This window comes from Mixophyes fleayi, chromosome 12 (assembly GCF_038048845.1).
Source record: "Mixophyes fleayi isolate aMixFle1 chromosome 12, aMixFle1.hap1, whole genome shotgun sequence".
NCBI classification, from domain to species: domain Eukaryota; kingdom Metazoa; phylum Chordata; class Amphibia; order Anura; family Limnodynastidae; genus Mixophyes; species Mixophyes fleayi.
In genome coordinates, this window is record NC_134413.1 from 76,968,581 (window position 1) to 76,990,279 (window position 21,699).

The 21,699-nt window shown below is 40.8% G+C and overlaps 1 protein-coding gene across 1 annotated transcript; it reads right to left on the reverse strand.

The window, feature by feature from the left end:
- Positions 1 to 2,594: 2,594 nt before the first annotated feature.
- Positions 2,595 to 16,066, reverse strand: NHLH1 (nescient helix-loop-helix 1). Its single transcript, XM_075192042.1, has 2 exons — positions 15,842 to 16,066; positions 2,595 to 5,323 (listed from the first exon to the last, which is right to left on the reverse strand). Exon 2 carries the CDS (start codon positions 5,063 to 5,065, stop codon positions 4,676 to 4,678), a length of 390 nt encoding a protein of 129 aa, XP_075048143.1. The 5' UTR covers positions 5,066 to 5,323; positions 15,842 to 16,066; the 3' UTR covers positions 2,595 to 4,675.
- Positions 16,067 to 21,699: the final 5,633 nt, after the last annotated feature.

Below are 21,699 nucleotides of genomic sequence, written 5' to 3' on the forward strand. Positions count from 1 at the left end.
GCCGCGACAGTACACCAATTTGGCAGCTTTCCTGATACCTGTAATGGTTCAAGGCATTCTTCCACCTGTTTGGGCGGGGTCTTTTTCAAACCAGTAGTGAAGTTGTCGATGCCCCTCCCCTAAGAGATTCCCATTCACATAAAATAGGATCTCCTGCATTGACCAGTTACCAGCATTGGGGGAAACGGCTGAGTCAGGCGGTATAGCTGGGGGAGAGGTAAATAAAGCTATGAGTTTTATCTTCTATCTTCTTTTCTTCTGTTACTTCTCTTACTTCTACCTAAAAACGACATTTTTTTGGGGGAGTTTTCAGTGGAATTAGGCTTTTAATGACAACTATTAGAGAGGTTTAGTTTCTCGCCAAGTTCCAAATACGCAATAACATTGTAAAATGTAGATGACATCTGCCACGTTGCCATATTTGTTTTCTTCCCAGCGACGGTTTTAAATACACTTTCCACCAAATAATCCTTGTAATGGCCAATAACTCCTGAGCTTGAGATATTGGAGCTGTCTCTAAGCATTAGGCCTCTCTGTTAATAACCGCATAGATTGCCTATCTTTCTTCTTTTTTTATTTTTATAAATTCAATTTTCTGATTAATCGTGTCATCCCGTCAAACAGGAGAAAATCAGGTTTCATTTACAAAAGAATGTATTCTCAGGTCTGTCCTGTGGAAAAATCCATCTGGCCCCGTCCTTATGAATTATGTAGTGTATATGTATACAGCAGATGTAATTCTCTGGATGTAGGAATATCATTATAGGTATATCGCTGATTTTACAGACGGCTAACGTATTATGTAGCCATGTACAAAGCGGAGAGACACTTCTTCCTAGTTTTTACAATCCTCCTAAAAACAAAACAGTTTTTCTTCAGTCATCTTGATGTATAGATTATAATATAAACCAGACTTTGCCAACCTGCGGCTCTCCGGGTGTTATGAAACTACAAGCCCCAGCATGCTTTGCCAGTAGATAGCCCGCTGATAGCTGGCAGGACATGCTGGAACTTGTAGTTTCACAACACGTGGAGAGCCACTTGACAAAATATCCCGGATGGGGGGGTGTTGGGTGAATGTGGAAGGGGGCGGAGCTCTGTGAATGGTGTCATTTTGGCACCACCCCACTACAGAATCGTCACTTTTCCGCAAGGGCGCGACTCACAGCGAATTGCGTCATTTAGGCTCCTAACGGGCATGTTGCGAGAGCATTGCCCTCTTTCCCGGACAGTCCTGGAAAGTGGGCAAGTATGTAGAAAAATAATGTATATTTTTCCCCCCATAAATGACAGCAATGGAGAAATGCAGTCTTCTTTAAAAATGGCTTTTTAAATAAAATAATTTTAAGCTGCTGTTTTAGCTGCGTGCAGCTAATTTATTTGTGATATTATCTGAAATGAGGATTCAATGGCTTTAGCGCCCGACGTGGCAGAGTGCCGTGTACACAGGGCAGAGGTTCCCACAAAAGAAAATAAGTGATTTATTGTTCGCTGGAGAAGGAAGCACTTGAGCCATTCTTTGGAACTGACGGAAAGTGGCGATCAGACCTGACTTAATTTAGGCTGTAATTGGCCTGTAACATTTAGACCAGCCTGCTGAGACAAGCAGACCTACTTCTTCTTCTAACGACCAATTATAGGCATTCAAGCCTCATTCACAGTACTTATTGTTGATATGAATAAATAAACTTTTTTTGTACTGCTCTCTCTAGTATGTTGGTGCTATATAATTAAAGGGCAATAAGGCACACTGTAGAGGCAGTCAATTTGAGAATGCAATAAAGTCACTTAGAACTAGTATCCCTTCCGTTTAGTAAAGTCATCATTACAGAACTAATGGTAATTACAATAAAATACTTATTTACATATTTACATACTCTGTGAACAGATGCCAGTCGGTCTGTGACGCGACTTGTTGGCCAAATTGTAACTCCCGGTCCTTTGTGGCGCAATACGGATTTCTGCACTCTGCAAGTCCTGTGGGACTATTATATTATTACGTGGTTGTCGTGCAGACGGTCCTTGGGGGAAGGGGGGGGGGTAGTTTTATAATGCTCTGAAGCTACATGCATCACAAACATAAAGCAAGTTTAGCCGTATACTGATAAGATGCTGAATATCAGGATGCAACTAATATAGTACCGCATAAAAAGATAATTTAATTAAAAATGTATTTAACTTAATTAGTGACCGTTCTCAAATTCTAGAGCTGTTATATAATATATATTACTCTTAAAGTGGAACTAAAAATGAAGGTACTTGTTTCTAAACTCCATTATTGAGGGACTCCCAGACTGGACCTTTAATATCTCATCCACAAGCAGTGATATCACAGCTTGTCAATTTCAGCTTTTTGACCTGTATCCGATCTCATCATGGCCCTATTTTAATGGGATCTGATACAGTGTCAGCTGTCTGTAGTGGGGAAGATTATACTTATATAATAATAATAATAATAATAATAATAATAATAATAATAATCATATCAATAATAATAATAATAATTATATAATTCATAATAATTATTAGTAATGACACAAAACAGACTCAAAAGGTGTTTTCAATTAGATTTTTTTTTAATTGAATTCTTCTGCTTTTTTAAGAAATCATAAATAGTTCATATCCATTCTAAACACATAAAACATTGTCAAATTATTTACACTTTTTTTTTTGTTTGTTTAAATTTAAAGGGCTTATTTAAAGGTCATCAAACATATCTACAGACCAAAGGAGGCTCTCAGTGGCGGAACGGAGGTAAGGCTTGAGGACAGCCCAGGTCTTCTTGTGCTCTGAGGCTGGTACACAAGTCCATGAGTTTATTTTATCACATCTTTTTTCATAAAAAGTGCACATCACAGCAAATAAATAATGCCTTGTATAAATAAATTAATATGATAAATAAATTAAATCCTGGCACATACATTTTTTTATTTTTTTTTACTCTGAAAGAGGATAGACAAGAAATTGTGACAGTAGTTGCAGAGGGAAAGACGATGAGCAAAGATAGACAGAAGCCCCCCCCCAAAGGATCTGAGGATTAAAAGGCCTCAGCCAATGGAATATGTGGTTTATTCTTACGATAATAGGCGACAGGTAGAGCTTGGTAATGTTTAAGCTTTTCAGTAGCAAGTGAGGTAACAATTCTGTCATTGCAAAAAGTTGACTCCTAAAGGCGAGGTGGACTTTTCATCGTGACGTCTCGTTGCACAACGTAGATTGCCAAATTACGTTCTCAGCTTTGGGGGGAACGTTCATTGACTTGGCACTGAAAGGGTAAAGGTGGCGTGAAATGTAGATGATATTCCGTCTTCATTCCAAAATTCAAGCTAGATCCTGGACTTATTAGAAGGTGCAACATCTAATTTGTAGAGTTCAACGTCCCAGTTCCTTGAAACTAGTCATTACAGGGGAGTCTATAATAGTATTATACGGTCATTTAATATGCTAAGAATAATTTCATTAACTAAATTAGGTAGTATGACATTGTTGTTTTAAGTCATTAGTACGGCAATACGGTAGTTAGAGATATAGTGGAATCAACTTTTAAAGCCTTCGGACTTGGTAATCCAGACGAACAGAATTGACCTGTTGAGACGTGTCACTAACTTTGAGTAAATCCTACATAAAAACCCAGTTCTCTTCATTACCATTCAAAGAACAAAGACTAATAAATTATATATTGATTTTAGTATTAAAGGAAAAGTGCACATTTTGCAACTATTTCTCAGTAACCAAGAACTGCCTGCCTAAAACGGACTATTTCTTCAATTACGCCAATAGGATACTGTACACGTGGCTTACGCGGTCAGGTTGCTTCTGTGGCACCGCTGTAGGTCAAGAGGTCATTCTGTTTAGGACATCAATTTTAAACAAGAGGGCCACATAAAATCCATGAGTCGTATGGGTCCATCCCTTAATGGAACTGTAGAAAGAGTTGTGGAACGTTTCGGCGCTTCAGATCCAAGATCATTTCACCGTAGTTTTTTTCATACCATGGTCAGTTGGTGAGGCCAAAGACTAAAGTGGCTTCAGATTTAATATTAAATGTATACAAAATGAAGAGGACTCCTTGACGAGCGTTTGAAAAAGGCCCAGTTGTCATCCATAACTCTCGATTTCTTGATGGAGGTATCATGACTGGTCGTGGTTCTTGCAGATGTACATCAGTAACCATCGTAGTGAAGAAGGGCAACTGAAACACAACTAGTCCGAAAGAATTGATCCAATTCCAGTAGTAATTTATGAGCCTTTCAAGTGTTTACAGATGACTTGGTGGGCAAGTCATGGCATTTATGTCGAGCCTTGACCCTAAAATGGTCTTGTGGAAACTATGATTGCAGGAATGATTAGATGTGAGGTTGTCCACCACAAGGATCATTCAGAGTCATATCGGTGAATAAATTCAGTTTGTCAGAACGATATCTATGAATAATGTGATGGTGAATTTGGTGTCTATGAATAACAATGATGGTTGAGAAAGCATTGGAACGGGGCTGGTGATTTCTGAAAGGCAGGAACTTTACATTCTAGTTGGGGATCTACAAAAATCCATGACAGAGGGAAAGATTTGGTCCCACAGACTCTCCACTGCCATAAAGTCCTAATTTATAGCTGAATTACAGCAGCATCAAGTGAGGAGGGCAAGTTATGACCCATTTAGTGCAACTGTGAGCCATCACACATCTAGAACGTGGTTGAGATAGGAGATGTAGCAGATAGCTAGTCGAAGAATCTCGATCTTGGACAGTTTCTTGTCGGGGGGCAGAGTGGGGAGGAGCTTACGCAACTCCGCAAAGGCCAAGTTGAAGGCTTCCACCCGTATGCGCTCTCGAGTAGCATGCGCCGTGCGATATTTGGCAGTCGCCCTCCTCCGCCTACGTCTCTCCTCTCGACTTAAGTGCTGAAGCTCTCGTTTCACCGCATCACTTGCATCACAAATTCGATTTTCCCCACATAAGCTGATGCCGCCAGCGTCATTGAGTCCTCCCCCACCTCCGCAGTCACTGAACACTGATTCAGTCTCTGAGTGAGCAGGGATGTCCGTCTGTTCGGAGTTTAACATCATTCCTCTGATGAAACTTTAAATTGGGTCCCTCGTTTAATCCAGATCAGTGTATAAAGTGCTTCAGAAAAGATAAGTGTCCTCCCAGTCTCACCACAAACAACTGAAGATATGGATATTCGGTGAAACGCGTCGCTTTCAGACACTTGATGGGTTAGTCGGCTCAGGCAATGCGCTTAGCAGAAATATTTAACTCATAAAAGTGTTCAGCTGAGATTAACTTTTATCTTCCGCTGTGGTCTCTTGTTCTTGTGTATCCCCCTGGAACAAAGAGAAATAGAGAAATTATAAAACTGTTCCTTAATGGTTATGAAGGGAATTGTGCCAACAAGCCAATAAGGGATTTAATGGAAATTAGACAGCAGTGTATGTAGGAGAAAAAAAACAAACAAACCATAAAAGCATATAAAGCTAGACAAAAAAAATTGTGATTAGTAACCTCATAAATGCAAAAGCGAGTAAGCAGAGGTTTATACGCCACTTATTAAATAGATTAAATCCGATTTACATTTATTAATGGTATTTTCCTCTATGTAGCGCCAACATATTCCGTTGTACAGTACAACCCCAGAATTTTATCCAAGCAGAACAGTCTTTGCGTTCTAATTTCGGCACCGCTGGCACCCATACGTACAATTACCAGGGACAATTTATTCGCAAGCCAAATAACCGTAGCAGCATGTTTTTGGACAGTGGGAGGAAGCCCACTCGAACGTGATGGAAGACACAGAAACCAGGGTTAGAATTAAACTTCAGCGTTAACCTCTTTACCCTCCCTGGCACTAGATTTCTTTATATTCTATTCCAGAATTGGTCATCCTGTAGCTCAGTAGCTATTGTGGAACTAAAAGTATCAGCATCTTTCATTCCCTGACCTCTCCCCTTCCCTTCTGTCTCATGTCTCCTGCTGTCGCTTGGCCATCTCATCTTGGATGTCCCAACTCTTAAACTTAAACTCTTAAGTCCCTTAAACTCAATAATTCAAAGACTAAACTTATCGTCTTCCCCCTTTCAGGACTCTCCCACCCCCCTTCCCTCTCCATTTCTGTTAATAACACTACCCTCCTTTCTGTCCCTCAAGTCTGATGCCTTGGGGTCATCCTTGATTCCTCCCTCTCCTTCAAACCTCACATTCTGTCCCTCTCAAAATCCTGCTACTTCCACCTTCGGAATATATCCAAGAAACGCTCCTTTCTCATCACGGAAGCCACAAAAACCCTTGTTCACTCGCTTGTAATCTCCCGCCTTGACTACTGTAACCTCCTTCTCTCTGGCCTACCTGATTCTCACCTTGACCCTCTTAAGTCTATCCTCAATGCTGCTGCCCACCTCATTTTTCTCTCCTGCTGCTCTATCTCTGCTGACTCCCTAAAACAGTCACTACATTGGCTCCCCATGGCCTACAGAATTACATTTAAACTCCTCACCCTCACCTTTAAAGCTCTCAATCAATCCTCCCCTACCTACATCTCCAATCTCATCTCTACCGACACTCCTGCCTGCCCCCTCCGCTCTGCCTGTGACCGTCACCTCACTACTTCACTGATCACCTCTTCTCACTCCTGTCTCCAGGACTTTGCCAGGGCTGCTCTCCTGCTGTGGAATGATCCTCCACCTAACCCTGTTTTCTCAAGCTTCGGCCTACTTCTCGCTGATTTCTACCATCGTGTCTGTGTGTGTGTATATATTAATATATTTTTGTTCTTCATATTTTGTTCTTTATGCATCATGTTGTGTCATGGGTCACTGTTTTCTGTAGAAGTCATGTGCGGCGCTGCGGACCTTTGTGGCGTCTTATAAATTAAAGATAATAATAAAAATAATGCCCTGTCTTATCTCTCTTGTCTATATATTACAATGTATTTTTATATACTACACAAGACCTGTCACTCATATTTGTATAATCAGTGATATCTGTTATTCCTTATTAACGGTAAGTTCGGATGACATCACTTCAGCGTTTTTAGGAAAACTTGCATATTAGACGAAATAACTCAACCCCCACGGATATTATAAGTCAACTCGGAGTTCGTTACCTGCATATAAACACTTGGCTACCTTGCATTTTTATGTAGTCATTGAACGCCTCAGTTACTTTTAATGCCCATACAATGTCACCTTGAAGGTTTGCAAACTAAAACCCTGAGCCAAAAAAGATTTAACGTAAATCTCAATATTTTCCTCAAGAACGTTCGTCCTGTACACTCAGAACTTCTTTACTCAAAAGGTTCTAGAGCTTATTAATCTTACCAGCGTTTCCTACCTGCTCCAGGGGCAAACACAGGGTTTGTAGAGGGGGGTTTCCACACCACACCGCCAGTGGGCGTGATAAGCATGCATGGGGGCGTGGCTATAATTTTAGACAGTGCTTGGCTGCTCTCCAACTCTTCCTATCCCCATAATATACATGGGCAATGCTGGGTGCACTACTGTTAGGTGCACACAGCTCTCCCTTTTCAAGCAGAGCCGTGTGAAGCGGGGGCAGGGTCCAGCCACCTCAATTATACAGTGTCCCAGGCTTGGAGGGGGGTTTCCAGGCACTAGGAACCCCCCATTGTTTGCCTATGTGCTCAGGGAAATCCATCCACCTAACTACCATTATTTTGGTAAAGTGGAAAATTCTTCCTTAGAACTTGGGAGCTGTTGTAAGGTATCCAACTTTATTTTACCTCTTCCCAACAAGACAAACATAGACCAGACAATGGCTACCAACACGTATATATACTCAAATACATTAGTCATGAGAAATAAGATGTCACTGTAATGGCCTAAATATTATGTGTCAGGGGACGACGGCGGAAAAATTAATGGAGGGAGAAAAAAAAAAAAAAACTAGGAACGAGGGGAAGATGGATGATCGGGCAGGGAAATATGTACGGATATCGCTGTCAAAGGCTCTCCGAGACAAAAGTGTCTTCTTCCCTCAGACTAAGTGGAGCTGACAAGTAGTACAAATGAGAAAGACAAAATGAAGCACCCATAGGCACTGGCCGGAGCCTGGGGGGAGCGTCGCACATTTCATAAATATAGATGTAAATGAAAAAGCATTTTTCTCTCTGGGGTCTCCTGAGACAGGACAGGTGGTGGATGGATGGGAAGGAGAGACGGAGGGAGGGGGGGGAGGAGAATGGGTCTGGGGGGGTATATTAAATTAGCCAGTATGTCACTTATTCTACCACTGTAGACATATGGAACCCAGCACAGCTGCTTTGTGCAATGTGTATAAAAAAAAAGGGTCTCGGCTTCATGGGGGTCCCAGTGGGACTGTGACATAGAGAGAGTCCCTCCCAGCATCGGTGCTCGGAGTCCTGTGTACAACACAACTTTGTCTGAATCATGAACACAGAACTGTAATGTTTATTGTGAATTACTTATGGTCACTAAATGTCTCATATCTATCAACTAATATCTAGTCTATGTATCAACTATATGTCATATCTATCTATGTTATATCTATCTATCTATCTATCTATCTATGTTATATCTATCTATCTATCTATCTATCTCATATATATCTCATATCTATCTATCTATCTCATATCTATCTATCTACCTAACTATCTGTCTATCTATCTAACTATATATATATCCTCTATCTATCTATCTATCTATCTATCTATCTGTCTATCTAATATATATCTCATATCTATATATCTATCTATCTATCTATCTATCATACATCTCATATCTATCTATCATACATCTCATATCTATCTATCATACATCTCATATCTATCTATCACATATCTATCTATCTATCTATCTATCTATCTATCTATCTATCTATCTATCTATCTATCTCATCTATCTCATCTATCTCATCTATCTCATCTATCTCTCTCTCTCTCTCTCTCTCTCTCTCTCTCTCTCTCTCTCTCTCTCTCTCTCTCTCTCTCTCTCTCTCTCTCTCTCTCTCTCTATATATATATATATATATATATATATATATCCCCTATCTATCTATCTATCTCACATATATCTCATATCTATCCATCTATCTATCTATATCTCATATATGTCTCATATCTATCTATATCCTACCTATCTAATCTATCTATCTATCTTATCTATCTATCTAAGCCATATCGATTTATCTATTTATGTCATATCTATCTATCTATCTATCTATCTATCTATCTATCTATCTATCATAAAATATACATTTATCACATATAAAACTCATACTTAGTTCCCTACATAACAACCAGACATCTAAGCCCGTATGCCCAGGCTGATCGTACCATCGCCGGAGACATCCGCACACACAGGCCGACACTGATCATCTTTCTATTTACCAGAGGGCCCAATAATCATCCTGCAATTTCCCTCTGATTATTATTACACATCGCCACCGCCCAATCCGCCAACTGCCCGCTATAAAGTGCGGTCATTATATAATCTACGGGCTGTATCTGGAGCACTCACATTCGCGGGCTGTACATGGCTGTTATGAGAGTGTAGGTAACACTTAGACACCGCTTGTACCGTAGACAAGTCGTGGAGAAACAGGCGCTGGGGGCTATACAATGCTCACTGAATCCGCTATAAACTCTTCATTTCACGCCTAGGCTGGCGCCAACAGCTGTGATTACGAATTAACCTCTTCAGTGCCGAGCTCCGTAAAAAAAAAACAGCAGACGCAACTCTTATCTTTTCCCTACCATCTGGAAATAAACTGTTGGACTGTCAAGATTACAAGCTCTGAAGTCTGTCCGGCCTGTGCTGTGTGTTCTGTGGACAAATGGCATTGCAGAAATGCAATCTGCATCCCTGTGTGATATATTATAAATCATACCGATGTAGTGTTATTATATAGGATAATATGCCCAATGTTTCACAATCCCAGGCAGCGTGAAATACACAGATATTCTCTGCTAATCACATCCAAAAGGGGCCTTGTCTCTGCTATTTAAAATAAGTGCTACTCACCCCCAAGTGAATTACTCCAGATAATACACATATGTCATTCCGCTCTCCAAATCCTATTCCACAGTGACATGGGGGTGGGTGACGGGGTCTCGGATGATTAATGGGCACACCTATTGTCAGGAGGTAAACTGGATAAAAATGGCCTCTTTTTTTCTTTTTTTGTACCAGGACTGGGAAATTCATCTGATTACAGAGGCCCGGGTGCAGATGATTGCTCAACAGCCAGTAATGCAATCTCGCAGACTAGAAGACGGCAAAACTGGAGGGGATTAAGGTGGCGAATATATGGGGTGTATAATGCATTATTTCATTGTGTCTTAATGGTGAGCAATGGTCATGTATAACAATCCCCTGGCATTAAATTACAGCAGACACATCGCATATGTACACAGATGTACACGCGATTTTCTCTGCTCTCATCTCATATACAGGGCCGGATTAACCATAGGGCTAACTGGGCTACAGCCCAGGGGCCTGGGGCATCCAGGGGGCCCTTGAAAGTGCTCAGCAGTATTGATCAGTGCTGCTGAGCACTTTCCCTGCAGTACTTCCCGGGCGCGCTGTATTCTCCTTACTGAGGAGATCTCCTGAGTCTCACTCTCATGAGATCTCCTCGGTAAAGAGTACATAGTGCACCGGGGAAGGCGGAGAAGGAGGTAAATGCCGGGGGGGGCTCGGATCACGGGGGGGGGGGGGCTCGCATCACCGGGGGGGGGGGGGGGCCTCATGGGGGAATGGAGGTCCCCTTAGCCCAGGGGCCTCCATTCCCTTAATCCGGCCCTGCTCATATATCAGTAGTGTTGTCAATAACGGAAAAGTTTACCGCGTGTAGACCAATCACAAGCGCCACCAACCAAAGTTTGTTCAAGGCAGATGCTAAAGTGAAAGATCAGATATTCATCTAAGCTTCCATTCTTACTAATGCATTGTGTATGTTTGTGTATTTATACTTTGCTGGATACTTCCAAGGGGTGGTTTTTGAGATAGATACAGGGAATATTGGCTTTATATAAAAAAAAGTATTTAGCATTTATAGACATGATGGGGTACTAGGGAAATACGGTAGTTTTAGCCATAGGAGTCGTAGGTAAGTAAAACTTATAAAGTAGTTATGTCACTAACGGGCACTTAAAAAGTGTATCATCTTTTTCAATTACCATTGGTTTGTTTCCCATTACAACTGCCAAACAACTTGCACCACCTATATCCTCATAGTTCCGGTGAAAAACTTTGTTTTGCACTCAATATTTGCACAGTATTATTAGTGCACGGACCTCTGTAGACCTGTAGGACTTTGTTTCGTTACTTGCAGCCCTTTATCTCTTAAGTAAAAAAAACAGGACTAGCCCCGAGACTTGTTTTAACCCCTTTTAATCTCTGAGCATTTGCAATATATAGGGGGCGTTCACTCTTAATTTTTTTTTTTAAAGTAACACTATTAATTCCTCTATGGGAGCTCCGTTCCTTCCTGTATCCTTATAATCGCACCCCTGTCTTTGCACACCAGGAGAATTCAGGAATGGGTTGAGATTAGTCTTTTACCAGCGCTCGTGAAGAGACGGCATCCTCTTTTAACGAGCACGGCGGCTATACTCTCAAGCTCATTAAGCCATCACAATGGGATTAATGTCCTGAAATTTCTCTCGAATCTAATGGGGTTTCGCGAGCATTAGAGTCGCTTTAGGATATCCGAATGCAGCCCTTGAAAGACAAATGGATCGCCATAAAGTTGAACCAGCCCGCTTTTTCCTTTTCTCTCTCTCTCTCTCTTTCTCAAACTCCGTCCAACTTCTACACGCTGCGAAAATATAAAAAGTAAGCGTCGTCCAGTTACGGCGGCTGCGCTGCTATTTACAAGCGTTCACACGGCCCACCAGAGCCTCGTTAGGGGCTCTTTATTGCTTAATGAAATGTGTGCTCTTGAAAAAAGAAGAGCCTACAATGACAGAACGAGGAAAGTCGGGATTTAATCGGGTTTGAGACTGTTCTCTAATTGCCCCTTAATCCTGCTAATGCCAGCGGTGTTGGGAATGTGGGAGTTTTATCATCCGTTCCCAAGCATGGACTCGGTGACAGATTTTTAAGGGACAGATGTCTCTTTAAATGAACAAATCATCTTGTTATGATCAGAAATCTTCCAAATCATAAATGAACTGGATGCGCAGATGCCCGGCTGTGTCCATGATGTCATTTTGCTCCTCTTAAAATGTATTTGTGACATTATTTTGTGCTAAATAAACATAAATGAATAAAAACAGTAAACGATAAATATGTAAAAGTAACAAACAATTTGCAAAACATTAAACATTGCCTTTGCTTTAAGTGAGTTTTATTTTGAATTGTGAGTTATTGTTTACTTATTTTTGCAATGCGTGGAATACATTTTTAGACTGTTATTCACCTTTGATTAAAATTTACATTTATCCCAGAGAATATTTTAAGGAAGTCTCTATATAGTATTTTTTAATAGCCTTGTTAGTCTTATTGCTATTAAGGAGCTAGACTTAACTCCTTTCCTTGGGAGACAGGCTAAGGGAACAGGTGAAATCTGCTCCAACCAGGATACAAACTTCACTCTATATCCCGTCTGTTTCTTTTGAAGAGCTCAACAAATATTAACCCTTTTGTGTTGTAGATATTTAAATAAATCTTGGCAGGCTGTCACATCGCTGCTAGATGGATTGATGCACGAAAAAATGTAAATTAACATCAGATACAGCGGTTGATATGACAGAGAGATAGAAAGACCACACATCTGAATAAGGTTGTATTTCTAATTAAATGATATTTAATAGAATTGAGAGATGTCTAAGGAACATCTTATATATTTGCATCACATTTGCCAAACCCAATTTGTTCACAAGACTGTTAGGTATGGGGCATTGTGTGTGATATCAATTTTATTTGCATTAAACTGCAAGACTTTTGGGTTGTCTTTAAGGCTACATTTAATAGGAGAAACCTATTTCCTAAGTATTTCAATCGAACACCAGCTTCCACCACCAATTTGCTAGTTAATTGCACTGGACCACTAACTGTTTCACTACGTGTGCTGTATTGCAGTCAATTCTGATTAGCAAAATCTTTTGTAGGCATTAAGGTAGCTATTAAATGCAAATCTAGTACTGAACTATGAAAAAAAAAAAGGTACACAGTTGTAATGCAAAAAAAGTTTAAAAATAACACTTATATACTATAAATTAATCAGTTATAGACGCTGTTTTTTGCTTGATTTTCAGGATTTGTACACAGATAAAGAACACTAGTTGACAGTGCTCAGTGCCTTAATGCAGCATAAAAAAATCTTTAATTAATGAGCGTTTACATAAAACGCTATTATATTGTGTTAACACTGTGTGTGTACAACTACGTTCTCTTACATTATTTATTTGGACGATAATTGTGATTTAAACGCATACAAAGACAGTATGTGTCTTTATCCTGGTTAGATTCTAGTTTTATTAAATATTAGCCCTAATTGTATAACTATATAACTTGCAGTTTTGATGAAGCAGCAACAGAGTTATTCACCAGTCTTATTCTTACAAGCGCACATAGATTGTAAGCTTCTCTGGACAGGAAACGTGACAGATCCTGTACAGATTACTGTACAGACATTTGCGTTGAGCGGTAGAATGTTAGTACACCTGTGACATTATACAGATATTAAACACCCCTTGTATTTTGCACCTTCTAACCTCTGTGTCTGCCAGAGCAATCCTTGTATATAATCTGAGTATAATAAGATTATTGCACAGGTAAATGCGGATATACCAGAGGAGCGAGGAACCCATCAGGCCCCAGGTCGGACTATTGCGCCGTTCATTATGGAGCTATGGCAGGCCGTAAATCAGGGGGGCGGAAATCACAGACATGTCATGAGAACATGTTTCTTCATGTCATACTAAACACGCACACAGCAAGAAAGAGCTGCGGATCGGGTGTCACATTCTGAACCAGGGGCCTGATTCATTAAGGATCTTAAATGAAAAGGATTCTTATTTCAGTCTCCTGGACAAAACCATGTTACAATGCAAGGGGTGCAAATGAGTGTTCTGTTTTGCACATAAGTTAAATACTGCCTGTTTTTTAATGTAGCACACAAATACTTGACAGCTTATTTGTACACTGAAATTTAAAGTTGATATTTGTGTGCTACATGAAAAACAGGCAGTATTTAACTTATGTGCAAAACAGAACACTCATTTGCACCCCTTGCAATGTAACATGGTTTTGTCCAGGAGACTGAAATAAGAATCCTCTTCATTTAAGATCCTTAATGAATCAGGCCCAAGGACACGGTACCAATGCCGGATGCTCGGGAGTAACAACATGTTGCCATGCACTGTTGGAGAAGTATCTCTGTCTGAGTGTCTGAGCATTGCTCATGCTAACCGTGCGGCTTCTGAGTGAAGTCAGCCATGAGTTAACCCTCTGAGCTCCGGGGGGCAGACAGCGAGGGGGGGATGGCGGACAGTCGACTAAGGTCCATTGGTGCCGGACGGTGTTTGTTGTCAGTGTGGAGGAAAAAAGCCTGGGACACGTCTGCTGAGCGACTCCGGCATGGGACTGACAGATGCTACACGCTGCTGGCAGCCACTAATACCAAATCCATAAACTTTACTAACAAAGGGACTAATTAACCCCTGCAGGCCCAGTGTGGGACCGTCACATCTGTCTGACTGCAGTACAGTGTATTGTATCATGCAACCTGTGTTATATAGGTAGATGGATAGATAGATATGAGATAGATAGATAGATAGATAGATAGATAGATAGCTAAATATTGGATAGATAGATAGATAGATAGATAGATAGATAGATAGATAGATAGAAACATACATACACATATTGGATAGATAGATAGCTAAATAGATAGATACATATTGGATAGATAGGTAGATAGATAGATAGATAGATAGATAGATAGATAGATAGATAAATATTGGATGGATAGATAGATATATGATTAGATAGATAGATAGATAAGAGATTGATAGATAAATACTGGATAGATAGATAGATAGATAGATAGATAGATAGATAGATAGATAGATAGATATTAGATATGTGATTAGTTAGATAGACAGATAGATAGATAGATAGATAGATAGATAGATAGATAAGTAGATAGATAGATAGATAAGAGATTGACAGATAAATGCTGGATAGATAGCTATGCGATTAGATAGATAGATAGATATTCGATATGTGATTAGATAGATAGATAGATATTAGATATATGATTAGATAGACAAATAGATAGATAGATAGATAGATAGATAGATAGATAGATAGAAAGATATTAGATATATGATTAGATAGACAGACAGATAGATAGATAGATAGGTTGATAGTTAGATAGATAGATAAGAGATTGATAGATAAATAAATAATGGATAGATAGCTATGTGATTAGATAGATATATATTAGATATGTTACTAGATAGATAGATACATATGAGATATATAGTTATATAATTAGATAGATATAAGATAAATAGATACATATAAGATACATATATAGATACACACATACATATAAGAAATAGATCTCAAATATAGATAGAAATAAATTATATAGATAAATATGAGCTGGATGGAAACAGATAAAAGCGAGAGAGAGATTATGCAGATATGAGATAGTTATACAGTTAAATTAGAAACTTTGTGAATTGCTTGTCTTGTGCAAATCTTGTCCCAATCAGTTTAGAAATGTAAAAAAGCACCTGCACAATATGCTATTGTTTACAACGTACAGTTTTCCCATCCTTCATCTATCAGAACCTACATCTTGTAGCCTGAACAGAAAAAATAAAAAAATGAATAAGGAAACAGAAAAGGACATACCGGTACATCGTACTGCTACATTTAGATTGGCGTCTTCACCTCACGTATCCATGTATTTAGAAGCTGTGCCACCGGTCGTTAGCCCGAGTTAAAGTTTCCCTTCTCAGGTATGTGGTGTGCGGCGAGGAGTGGGAAGTTTCATGCCTCAGAGGACAGACAGATCCAGGACGTGAATAAATACATACATGTAGCACAGACTCTCACACACAGCCCCTGACACACAAACACCCATGTGTATAGGCTTCCATATATTTATATATATAGTCACACATGGGGAAGAGGTGAGGGCTCTCATTGGCCACTGCAGGGCCTTCCATCATGCATATTAAACAGCTGGGAGGGGAACCCATTGGCTGGCAGGATGGGAAAAGCCCTGGGGAAGGCAGAAGGAGGGATTGGAAACGGCTCTTGTGACTTGGCTGAGGGGCAGAGGGAGCGATGGAGAGAGGACCAGGACTGGATGGGGGATGCAGACATCTGTTCACCATGCATATTTCATAAAGAGAGAAAAAGAGGGGATGGATAGGAGGGAGAGAGAGCGGGGGAAAGAGAGGCCAGGGACAGTCAATCAGAGGAAAGTGACAGACGGGATGAGCTGGGAGATATTAACGCAGCCCCACCAGAGAGGAGGTGTGAAAAGAGACAGTGCACAATGACACCGGCTCTGCATCAAAACTTAACACATTTGGGTCTTATCTTGGTCCCCTTGAGGGCAATTGCTAAAGTTTGCCCACGCTTGGTAAACTTTTTCGCCCTATTTAAAAAGCTTCGGCGTTAAAGCGCAACCTCACCTGAGCAGCATAGGCGCCGCGTGACACACCTCCCGCCGTGGCGCATCCCGCCGCTGCCCGCGTTGCAACGTGCCCATTTTATGCCAAAGACGCGCCAAAAAAATGCGCTTTTTCTGCCAAAGGACATTAAAGTGTCCTACGTATTACCGTACAGGATTATTTTATTGCAGGCATTGATTTCGATCTCAGATTCGTTTTGCTTTACAGACCTATTTCTCTTTTCTAATCATTAGTTTCATAGCTCTGTTTAATTATTAACATTTATGATCAATTACATTTATTTATACAGCGCCTGCGTGCGCTGCAGCGATCTGAGATGGATTTTATTACGGAACGTCGGTGAAACACAACTAGGCTTCGAACGGCATAACAATGTCTCATCTTTACTCTGAAAGTTCTAAGGAGGGTAACCGGGTTCCTGTAATAATTTATGCGCCGCAACAGAGCTCTCGTAGTAGGACCTGTAGATTTTTTGGGAAAGTAAAGAGTTAAAATATTTGTATTTTTTTTTTTTTTTTAAATATCCGATACCCCGTGTATTGTATGTATCTGTCAGCTGTAGCGGCCCGGGAGATGTTGCCGCAGATCTCCGGAGAGGCCGGTAAACTAATAAACTGCAAAATTATATTACAGAAATTAATGCCCTAATAGGTTTCTAACGGTGCAAGTTTATAGGACAGTGTGTTCAGTTGCTGCACCCTCAAAACATATTTTTCCTGTGGCATTTACCAGGAATCGAGGTGTAATACGCACTTCACAAATTACTCATGCATGAAATAGATTATCCATTCAGCACATGCTACTTAGATTGGCACAGCCATCAAAAGTGTGCAAATTGTTGCATGGCTGTGCGCTAAAAGGGTCTCTAGAGACAAGATACACAGAGATGGAAAGATAACTATTTATTTGCTGCATTACTGATACCCATTGGAATGTAGACATTGGTTGGCTAAATTATTCATAATATCGGATTAGTGGTCAGAATTCCGATGACTTGATTGGCCAAGCTTCTACTCCTGTCCTAAACGGCAAAAGTTGTTGAAAGTAGACGCTCTGAGGGTAAGATATATTATTTTGTTTAATTATCGCTGTTATTTTACTTTGTTTAAGACCAGTCAATGTTTGATAACATCATTTTAAACCACAGTTTTAGCAATTATCATGCAACCACATATGAGCGAACTTAAATTGATTTGGAAGTCCAAAATATTACAAATTTCAAAGGCTGCCGAATAGTTTTGGTGATCTCTATGATCACTATGGGCATCTAAAGTTCTTAGTATTATTGGAGATTTTGTTAGCATTGTACCCAGGACTGTTCTGCATTCTGTGGAACCCCTAGGAATAGCAAAACAGGGGATCCCTCTAGGAGCAGACAATGGACACACCGTATCTGGGAATCCTAAAGACCAAGTTTCGATTCTTATAGTTCCTGGATGATTCACTGGTGAGAGGGAGAAGTGACAAAATGACGTAATAGGCTGGTCCAAACTGTCTGACACATCATTGTATCATGTGAAGCATAGGCAAACCGAGGTGGGGGGGCTTCCTAGTGCCTGGAAACTCCCCTCCAAGCCTGGGGCACACTATAATTGAGGTGGCTTGACTCTGCCCCCGCTTCACACGGCTCTGCTCGAAAAGAGAGAGCTGCGTGCACTTAACAGTAGGACACGCAGCATTGCCCATGTATATTATGGTGATAGGAAGAGTTGGAGAGCAGCCAAGCACTCTCTAAAATTGTAACCACCCCCCCATGCATGCTGGTCACGCCCACTGGCAGCGTTGTGTGGAAACCCCCCTCTGCAAATTCTTCGTTTGCCCCTGTGATGGGGTACACATGTTGGAGCAGGTCAATATGTTTTAGGGCCAAACTGATATGATGTTTGGGGGCAAAGACTCAGGGGCTGGCTGGCTGGCAAATTTTAGCCCGGGAGGAGGGGGGGTGAAATGTCTTTCAGGCAGGAACAATGTGTGGGGGGCACAACCTGATATAACATGTGGCAGCAGGAATAGTGGGCATTGTCGATCTACTTACTGCACCGGAATAGACGGATCATCCATTAAGCAACCAAGACCCCTGCCTATGGCCCACAAAATGTCCGGCTCCACTGTGTCTAGGTGATTGGACTGGTTTAACCATATCTCACTACTTACAATACATTTCTTTCAGTGGCATATGCATGACTATATAGTGCTAAAGATTAGAGCCAACCTATAGCCAATTAGGGTAGGCCTGGGTAACCGTCGTCTCTCCAGGTGTTGTTAAACTACAAGTCCCAGCATACTTTGCCAGTAGGCAGCCAGCTGATAGCTGTCAGGGCATTCTGGGGCTTGTAGTTTCACAACACCTGGAGAGTCACAGGTTGACCAGGCCTGAATTAGAGCTGATCCAACCAGTATTTAAAATAACAAGTTATTAGAGACGGCTAAAATGTGGTTCTAGATTCATACATATATTATTGCAAGTTGTGTAATATCACTATGATGTAATATGTTATTTCTTGCTTACATCACCATTGCATAACACAGCGTTCTTAATTAGTGAGACGGAAAAAAAAGAAGCAATATTTTGCAGCTGACTGATTCGACACATCAGCATCAGTGTCTCTCAGGAGACTCTACCAGATGATGTTATATCATCTCATCACTGCGTCCTGGGTGATTAGACCTCGGTATTTCAGCAGAACTTGGTGAACTCCAGCCAAAAATACTACATTTTAAAAGTCTGGGTGGATTTATTCCTTTAGGTCAGAAAGTCATGGGTATATTTACTTTAATCTATATAGGAAAGAAAGCATTTTGCAACAACGAACACGTCAGTACAGACATTGGCTGAATTTAAAAGCTTTGAGTCTGGAAATAAGCGTCTCTGTAAAAATACGACTGTACAATTCAAAACTGCGGACAATAGGCCAGTGATTAACTGATAGGGGCAGCTGCAATCTCATGAACGACCCCTGAACGAATAAGGAAGATGTCTTTTCCACATTTTGGATACACGTTGGATACACCCTAGTGGAGAGTGTATCTAACCAACAAATTCACATAGATACTTTGTGATGTGCAAAAAGACACGAAGGGCTAGATTTACTAAGCTGCGGGTTTGAAAAAGTGGGGATGTTGCCTATAGCAACCAAACAGATTCTACCTTTCATTTATTTAGTACCTTCTACAAAATGACAGCTAGAATCTGATTGGTTGCTATAGGCAACATCCCCACTTTTTCAAACCCGCAGCTTAGTAAATATACCCCGAAGAGTCTTCTACACAAAGGTCGACTTGTGCTTTGATCATCATTGAAGCTGCAAAAATGTACGTCTGTAGCACAAAAGCCCTGTTTTTGGATGACTGCTTAGCGCCCACTTGCTAACGCGAGATTTAGTTTGGTGGAACAGGATATTTGAATGAGATCCAAGTGGTGGAGAGGGCGAATTTACTTACGCCCTCAGAGGACTTTTACTTGTTCTCAGAGGAGGTGGAGATCAGGCATTACTCCAGATAGAGTACGGTTTGCAATTTGTACAGATAAAGTCACCATGATTAATGAAAACTCCGCCAACAACTAAACAGAATATAGTTTTGGGTGGCGTTCATTGAGATAAAACACAAAATTAACTTTCAGGAGCAAGCATGTTACAGTGTGGTGTGTGACCGGTCATTGGGGATCCTAGAGGATCTGATGACCGGAGTATGGGATGTAAGTGTTAAATTTCTGTAATTTTGTCTCATCGTCTCATTGGGCTGTCAGCCTCTGGTCTCCACGCCTCCCTTGTCTTCGTACCAATCAGTGGCTCTCACCCTGTTAGCCATGCCCACGGGTACAGGTTTTAGCTTTCGCTGAATAAACCCCCTTGGATCCCATCATTCAGTACATTATTCAGTCAGCTATTCATAGCTGTCTCGTGACCTTTCGATGGAATTATCCTTTAAAATATAATTGATGCAACCAAGGGGGAAAGGGAAATTAATTAAGAAAGGAGATGGGGGGTATAAAATAGTTAGTGGCCAGGACTTTGAAGTGACTTTTTTACCATCTCTATCTTACTGACACATTGCCAGCGGAAGCCACAATCGCACAGGCGTAGTTGCAGAGAAAATTTCCATGGATGCATGTGGTGAACTAATGTAGGGCATTCGTGCAAAACAAAATGCAATAAGAGGGTGTGGGTTTTTTTTTGAAGTTCATAAATAAGACCCAGGTGTAGATATTTAAAAGCTTCCAAAAAGGAAAAGTGTAGGTGTTGCCCACAGCGACTCATATTCTAGCTATCATGTTCTATCATGTACTAGATAAATAATAGCTAGATGCTGATTGGCTGAAAAATAGGAGGAACACCTGACTTGAAATATAGCAATACTGTATTGGTCGGCTAATGTGCCATTCTTTAATAATGATCAATGTGAGAGGAAAAGAGATGACTGAGATGTCACCAAGGTGGAACTCAGTTGTCATGTCCAGTTGTCAGGCTCAGTTGTCGGACTCAGTTGTTGGGCTCAGTTGTCGGACTCAGTTGTCATGTCCAGTTGTCGGGCTCAGTTGTCATGTCCAGTTGTCGGGCTCAGTTGTCAGGCTCAGTTGTCATGCCCAGTTGTCAGGCTCAGTTGTCATGTCCAGTTGTCGGGCTCAGTTGTCATGTCCAGTTGTCGGGCTCAGTTGTCATGTCCAGTTGTCGGGCTCAGTTGTCGGGCTCAGTTGTCATGTCCAGTTGTCGGGCTCAGTTGTCGTGCCCAGTTGTCGGGCTCAGTTGTCGTGCCCAGTTGTTGGGACTCAGTTATCCTCCTCAACCTGTTTCATCAGTGCTTCACAGAGGTGTAACTAGTGGCGGACAGCAAGGACAGGGTGCAATTATGTTATGGGGGGTGCGCAATACCACATTGGGTAAAGAAGGTATATATGGAGGAGGGGCAAAATTAAACATAAAATAAAATAAAGAGTCTTTGCAAAATGGCTGATAACGGAGCTGACAATAAAGGAGCAATTTGCAGCGTCTGTCTTGTCTGAATATAGGGACATCTTTCATACATTTTATATCGTGCTCTATTGATCCAGATTTTAAATCAATAAAT

Bases quoted from the DNA above. Each gene is read 5' to 3' on its own strand.
- NHLH1 (XM_075192042.1), bottom strand. From the start codon at position 5,065: ATGATGTTAAACTCCGAACAGACGGACATCCCTGCTCACTCAGAGACT.